Below are 7,530 nucleotides of genomic sequence, written 5' to 3'. Positions count from 1 at the left end.
TAACCAATCAATAATCAGTAAAACGCGAAACCACAACAGCGGATCGCTTCTGATTGGTTACGCGGTTACGCGATACGCGGTAAATACACCTCATGGGACTCCAGCCTTACTTCTTACTCCGTGTATTGTAGACGGGCCTTTCGAGGATCTGGGCTAAAGCGTGCCTTGTAAATGTTAGTAATTCAGTCAAATAATCTATTACAGGTCCAAAAGTCTTTCAATAAACGAATTAGAATACATGCTAATGCTCGTGAATAGAGTTGGGCATACATTAAACATAACGTATTATATATAGTTTTTATACGTATAATACCGTATATTATACGTATTTACGTACGTTCTATACGTATTATACATGCAAGAAACTACTCGCAGCATTAAATTGCCCAACTCTGCTCGTAAGCGCGCATTCGAGAATGGACGATAAACTTCTTTTTCAACTTTTTTTTTGTGTCTATGACCTTGAATTACCTTGAGTTTCTATGATCATTGTATTTGTCTTGAGGTGACTACACAACACACGTCCGTGTTTAAAAATTGATAGTAATTTCATTTAAAGTGGAGAGGACATTCATATCTTTTTAATGTCTCCACCTAGAAAAAATCGACATAACCAAAGTATATCCCCTTCAAAATCGTTCCATTTTCATCTGAAATATTTTGTTGTATTATCAATAATTTCAGAGAAAATTGACTGGATTGATTAAAATGGGACACCCTGTATATGTGTATATATATTATATATAAACATAATATAAATTTCTTTGGTCTTTTTTTCTATATCTACTTATACATAAAAATTATATATTTCTGCAACATTCTTTTTAAAATAATCAGAGATTGTTGCAGTTACTGTAATCTATAGATAGTTGAGATTCGATATATACATAGCTGTTCTAAAGGAGAACTTTTACACATACACACACATACAACAATATAAGTACTTAAAAATTCGAAGTATATCACGAGTCAAAATTTGAAGTATTATATATGATCAATATTACTTAAATCTTAAAATTAAATATTTTTTTTATCGAAACCTTTTTATATATTACTAATAATGCATCTATGACCATTTTGTCAGAAACTGGAACAATCTCATGACTATAACAATATGATTACGTTTTCGAATATATGTGGTTCATTACGAAAAAAAACTTATTTTTTAAAACACTATTTTTAAAATGCTAGATCAAACTCGCAATTCAGTTTGAATATCATGTATAGAATTATGCTAATACAATGAAATTGATAATTCTATATTGATCCAACATTAAGAATGTCATGCTTTATCAATCATTGATCAGATATAAAATTACATTCCTTTCCATGTTTTAGATATTACTGTCTTCAAATCGAAATCTTAATATATTTATCTAATTTTTTATTTTAAATTCAATGTATATCAAATTTTCTATATTTTCTACCTTCTTCCTTTCTCTAAAGCAGGCCTGTTCAATTTGAGCTCTGAAGCCAAAACGCAAAGCCATCGATGCAAAATAATTCAACGTACGATTTTAAGAACTATAAAATGTTGATAAACGTCACTTAGATGCGTATTGACACTTTACAGTCCCCGAAATCTTATCTACATTGAATATTTTTACGTCGATGGCTTTGCGTTTTGGCTCCGGAGCTCAAATTGGACAAGCCTGCCCTAAAGCATGATACACATTCTATTTCAAGTGTTACAGATATAAAAAAAAATGCAATTGAATAAATAAATCTGTCGTCGAAAAATTTGCAAAAGACATGATGTCTTAGACCGGAATCAGACTACGCATTGAAGAATGAGATTGAAGACTGAGATTAAAGTTTGACCAACCAGAACAAAAGGAACCAAAATTTCTTTGTCCTCATTGGTGAAATTTCAATCTTTAATCTTTAATCTCAATTTTCAATGCATAGTCTGATTCCAGCCTTAGACAAAAATCTTTCGAATTCTGTACATTTCAATTTTATTTTATGAAAAATGTGATATAGACAATTTGATTATTTAACATCTCTGTGTAACTTATTACATTCATATAAATGTGTATCTGTAAATATAAATATTAATTTACTCCATTATGTGCTGGTTAATGGATCAATATAATTACTTCGTTGTACTGGCAAGATTCATAAGTTCAAACTGATTTGTGATTTTAATAATACGGACATATTACATCTTGCGAAATTATTTTGGTTCTTTCAAAGAATAAATTAGAATAGATACTAATGTTTGTTGGCGCGCATTCGAGAATGGACGATGAACTTTCTTTTTTCAACTTTTTTTTATGTCTATGACCTTGAATAATCTTGAATTTCTATAATCATTGTATTTGCTGTATCTAGATATGAATATACTCATATACAGAATATTGCATACAAGTATAGGGGTATTGTATTAAGGGGATGGTGGAGTCACGAATTATCGATACATTACAGCCGTATAAAAACTTCTGAATTGATTGAACGAAATAAAAATCTCCTTTTACAGGATTGAAGTAGACGCAAAACTAAGAGGTAGAGTAGTGGACTTTATACTAATTGTAAGATCGAAAAAAAATTAAGAACTTACATTTTTCAACTCGTAAAGCTGTCACCTGATGTAGATGGTTCCTTAATATAAAAGTTCTATAGCTCGTATGGACAAAATAACATTGCACCACCCGTTGGATTACGTGAACAAACAATATTAAGTTTATAGAATTAAGATTGAATGCTTAAAAAGAAGTTTTAAGCCTAATTTACAATGTGCTCTTTGTTTCCTGTATCTTGCTTTTTATTACTTTTATTTCTCGCATTTTGTCCAGTTTCTTTATTTTCTGTCACTGAAGATAAAAGTTGACAAATTTTGAAAGAGACAAGAAATATGAAAAGAAACGCAATTGTCAATAAAACGATTGTAAAGAAGGAAAAAGCATAAAATAAGAAATAAGAAACAGGAAGCAAAAAACATTGTAGGCTTTATATTCAGCTGCAAAGTATGTGTATACGTATGTTTAGCGAAGATTCAGAATGGTAAACAGAGCAGTAATTGTGTCTAGCAATAGGTGCCGGATCTTGCAAAAGATTGCGCTGTAATATGTTAGATAAGGACAGATATATGCATTTGAGTGAGACAGAACAATAATGTAAATTAATTAAAGATGCTATTGTGAACATTGTTATAATATAGTACTAAAAAGAATTTATATTATCGACATTAATCAGTTCGGCTGTCACTCCAGCATCCCCTTAATAACATATAACACACATCTTTCAAATATTAGATCCGAATGAGCACTCATTTAAAAACTACAGTATGCATTCCATATAATTCGTTGGCAAAATATATCGTTATGTCCGGTGAATTTAACAGATCTACTTTCTGTCCGATGTGTGTACATCAAAATATCTAATTTGTTAGAATAATCATTTTGATTTCATTCCTATAGTATTAAAGTACAAATACCACATTCGTTCAAGAGAATAAAATCATAAAAAAATATTTCAGCGCGTCATAAAGTTTCTCTTGCTTATACAACCACGATTTTATGATTGTTACCATTTGGCAAGAGAACATAATAGACACGCTTTCCCTTATCTCATTGAAACTCTTGCATATTAGTATGGTACTGACTGTTAGCAAATGAACTATTAACTTGTTCGTTCCGTTCAATAACACTTTGCATTTCAACAGTCGACTCATTGCTAGATTGCCCATTATTATTTAAATTTCCAGTATTACTAACGTTATTTGTCACTACATTCACATTATTTGTAGGATTTGACTGTTGTTGATGCCCATTTAAACTATTTTGTGCAGAATTATTATTTTTTGATCTATGTCTAAGTCTGTGTGTAGTAAGATATTGTTTTACTGAAAATGCTTTGTGGCATATATCGCATTTATATGGAAATGGATCAGGACAATTTATACCATCCATGACAGCTACCGCATGAGTAGTTAAATGCATCACATAATAATGTTTTACAACAAATGACTTTCCGCAAGTTTCACAGATGTAAGGACCAGATACACCATGCGTTTTTCGATGTTTATGTAGATTATCCTTACGTGAAAAACTTTTACCACACATTTCACATTCGTGCATTTTCTGTCCAGTATGAGAAACCGAATGTCTAACTAAATGTTCTTTACGACTGAATGCTTTTGTACATGTCGTGCACACATATGGTCGCTCACCGGTATGTAATTTTCGATGTTGGAAAAGATGCTCTTTCCGTTTAAATGGCTTACTACAAATGTCACAATTAAAAGAATTAACAATTTGCAAGGAATCATCCTTACTTCCGGAATCTGATGGTTCACTTACAAGTGTCTCAACATTACAATTATGATTGCTCATTTGATTGAATGAAGGAAAGCTTTTACCACAATCGCGACAAATAGCGTTTCTTCCACCTTGTGAAAGTCCTTGAGGATTGACAGTGATTAGAGAATTTGGCTCCGATCCTGATCTAAGCCTTAGAAATTCTCTGATCTGTTCAATTGAATTACGAGACATTCCGTCATCAGACGACGTTTTTGTCAATTCTTTAAAATCTTTATCGTCTCGAATCGTCATCAATGGAGTCTCTTTGAAACCTAAATTTAGAAATACTTCTGGCGTTGCTTGTACTGTAGTATAAGTTTGTACAGTTGGGTTAGGAGATTCATCTTTTTGGGTTTCGGATTGTATCTTTTGTATAATTTGTTGACTCGGTTCTATGTCTGTTTCAGTTTTGAAAACTATATTATTATTTTGATGTACAACTGGTGTCTCTTGTTTCACTGAAAACTCTTGTTGTGTTATGATTTGCACTTGCTGTTTCTCAAGTTGAAGTTGTCTATGCTGCTTTTCAAATTCACATTGTTGCCTCTGTAATTGTTGAAGCTGCTGTGATATCTGTGATTGACTTTGTACTGGTTGACTGATTTGACTTTGACTCTGTTGTTGGACCTGTTGAGATAATTGTGCTGACTGATTCAATTGTTGAGACATTGCTCTTTGGGATTGTACTTGCTGATTTATTTGGTTATGATTCTGTACTTGGTTTTGAGTTTGTGTCTGAATTACAGGAGACTGATTTTGTTGATCACTGATTTGATTTTGCGCTTCATTTGATTGTGATACTTGAGAAGTTTGTTGTTGGTAACTGTAATGAGTCTCTGCTGTAGCTTCAACGACAGCTGCCGCCATACCACCTGGTTGCATCTAAACCCAAGAAAAAAATTTTAATACTTCTAATGCAAATAAATAATCTTTAATAGATACAGCAACAGAAAGCTTTATTATATTTAATATAAAGTTTTACTTATTCATTACAGACCTGCATAGCACATTTGTATTGTTGTACCCTTGCTTGAACACCACTAATAATTTGTATATTAGAAGTATTTATATTGCTAACTACGACAGGTTGCTGATGTATTTGATCTGTTTGTTGATTATTTATTATTTGGCCTCCCACTGGTGTTGGTTTATCCACTGACTTTAGAACTTCATCCTCTGGTGTAGACGGTCTTTCCTTTTCAGTATTCTTTACATAAACTTTTCCTTCTTTCAGAAATTCCTCGGAAAAACGAAGTGAAGTGAAATAAGATTCCAACATACCCTCAGCATTGACAACAGTTTCTCGAAATTCTATGAAATTCTCTAGCTTCTTGACGCATTCATGGCATACAATTTTTGGTAATGAATCCTCCTCCATAATCTTCAAGAAATATAGTTTTAATTTTTAAAAACAAAAAAATTTATTCATTTATATGTATATAATTTATGTATATAATTATATGTATATAGGTATATAATTTATTCTATTTTAATTTTGGCAATTAGACAAAATTAAATGTTAATTTGTTATATATACTAATAATACGCTAGAAATAAATTAATAAATTAATTAAATAATTAGAATTTATATCATTTTGACAATTTGTATAAAAATATATATCTTTTTAATCTACTAAAATTGACTGTACCAATAACACAACTAAGCTTTTTGGTTAAATGATTTAAATGTAAACAATATTTTAATATTTTAAAGAAATATATTAAAGTTTTATCAATAATACTACAATATTCTATATGAAAATATATCAACTAGCATTAACGATATATAATATAATGATATATCTTTATTGAAACATATCATAGAGAAACAATATAAATAATTATATAAGAATATGTTTGTTTATATTATAGCTATATGAAAACTGAACTCTTATAAATCTTCAAAAGCTTACATATTAAGTCAAAAGATTAAAAAAAAATAAAAGGAAGCATTAAAAAAAAAATTAATTTAATTTTTAATTATTTAAATTCTTTTCATAAATTTGTTAAGCTTCTGCACAACACACACACACATACACGCACATAGATAAATATATAATAAACTATGATTTATTATCTTAATTCGTATTGAAACTTTTTTAAATATTCTCTTTTCATTATACATATATAAATAAATATATATATATTATTGTTCTAAAATATAAGACCATAACAACATTGTTATTTTGAATAAAATGTATCATAACTCATAAATATATATTAATAACATATCATAATTAAAAAATTATTTCAATGTCACGGTTTTTCGTGTAAGAATAATTCGCACCAAATGAATTAAAATGTAATCTATTAAAGTCTAAGATCTCACAAGTATTTTTTGTAGACTTTACAAACTTTGGAGTCTTGTGTTGCTCATGGCATATGAAATTAACAAGTAGAGTTAAGTGGATTGAGTAATTATCACATTATTTACAAAAGAACCAAAAATAGCTCGCAAATTGAGCATGAATGCTCACCTGTATCGGAAGATACGTCTGTATTTTTGTTTGCAATTGTCGTCTACGTCCTTCATCACGAAAAATATTCATCTTGTTACCTTCACTGCTGGTACACAATCGACACAATTCGTAATAGTTCACCTTGCGGTATCCCGACATTATTTTTCCACAATAAACAAATCGCAAATACTGAAAAATCGCACAAAAAGAGAAAGAAGGTTTTCAATTGCGTGACATACACAAGAGCGATAAACACTAGCACAAAACCACCGCCACCAGCCACCGCCAACGCCGTCACCGTCGCTGCCGCCGATTAATTTTGTTCCGCATGAACCGCTCAATGTGACATCAGCCTAATGCCTCGGGCACACCAGCGCGATGTTCATCGCGCGCGAGAGCGATATCCAATGAGAGTATACCTTTAGAATGAGAACATCGTAAAGCTGTACATTCATTGGATATCGCGTGTCACGCGCGACGAACATTGCGCTGGTGTGCCAGAGGCATAAAGGAGCTTACAAACCAGTGGCTCTATTCTTGAAAAGAAACGTATACGAAAGTCTAGGGAAATGCTACAGTATACGTTACGTATACTATTGTATTTCCCTAGTATTTCCCTAGACTGGTCTGTAGGCTCCTTTAAGCTGATATCACAATGGCTGCGTTTAGCAGATTCAGCAGTTTTGCAACAGTTTTATGATTCGTCGCGCTGATTGGATTATTCTTTTAGATTTAAAGGAATAGTCCTATCTCAGCGAAGAATCACAAAA

The 7,530-nt window shown here is 31.2% G+C and overlaps 1 protein-coding gene across 3 annotated transcripts; it reads right to left on the bottom strand.

The window, feature by feature from the left end:
* Positions 1 to 2,951: 2,951 nt before the first annotated feature.
* Positions 2,952 to 7,057, bottom strand: LOC108769798 (zinc finger protein 484). 3 transcript variants are annotated; one of them, XM_018520998.1, is made up of 4 exons: positions 6,779 to 7,057; positions 5,299 to 5,682; positions 5,019 to 5,183; positions 2,952 to 4,928 (listed from the first exon to the last, which is right to left on the bottom strand). In XM_018520998.1, the coding sequence occupies exons 1-4, from the start codon at positions 6,917 to 6,919 to the stop codon at positions 3,570 to 3,572; spliced, it is 2,049 nt and encodes a 682-aa protein (XP_018376500.1). In that variant the 5' UTR covers positions 6,920 to 7,057; the 3' UTR covers positions 2,952 to 3,569. The 3 variants fall into 3 exon arrangements, with proteins under 3 accessions (XP_018376500.1, XP_018376499.1, XP_018376501.1); XM_018520997.1 differs by having other exon boundaries at positions 2,952 to 5,183; positions 6,779 to 7,054; XM_018520999.1 differs by lacking the exon at positions 6,779 to 7,057 and having other exon boundaries at positions 2,952 to 5,183; positions 5,299 to 5,508; positions 5,583 to 5,639.
* Between the last annotated feature and the right edge of the window lie 473 nt (positions 7,058 to 7,530).

This window comes from Trachymyrmex cornetzi, unplaced genomic scaffold (genome assembly GCF_001594075.2).
Source record: "Trachymyrmex cornetzi isolate Tcor2-1 unplaced genomic scaffold, Tcor1.1 scaffold95, whole genome shotgun sequence".
Classification (NCBI taxonomy): domain Eukaryota; kingdom Metazoa; phylum Arthropoda; class Insecta; order Hymenoptera; family Formicidae; genus Trachymyrmex; species Trachymyrmex cornetzi.
This window is presented reverse-complemented; position numbering and strand designations above follow the sequence as displayed.

What these genes read in the sequence shown, in the direction of transcription:
- LOC108769798 (XM_018520997.1), bottom strand. Translation starts at nt 6,919, where the DNA reads ATGTCGGGATACCGCAAGGTGAACTATTACGAATTGTGTCGATTGTGT. An exon ending in AGACGTATCTTCCGATACAG is followed by an intron (nt 5,683 to 6,778) that starts GTGAGCATTCAT and finishes TATTTCTTGAAG; the next exon opens with ATTATGGAGGAGGATTCATT. An exon ending in AATACAAATGTGCTATGCAG is followed by an intron (nt 5,184 to 5,298) that starts GTCTGTAATGAA and finishes TCTTGGGTTTAG; the next exon opens with ATGCAACCAGGTGGTATGGC.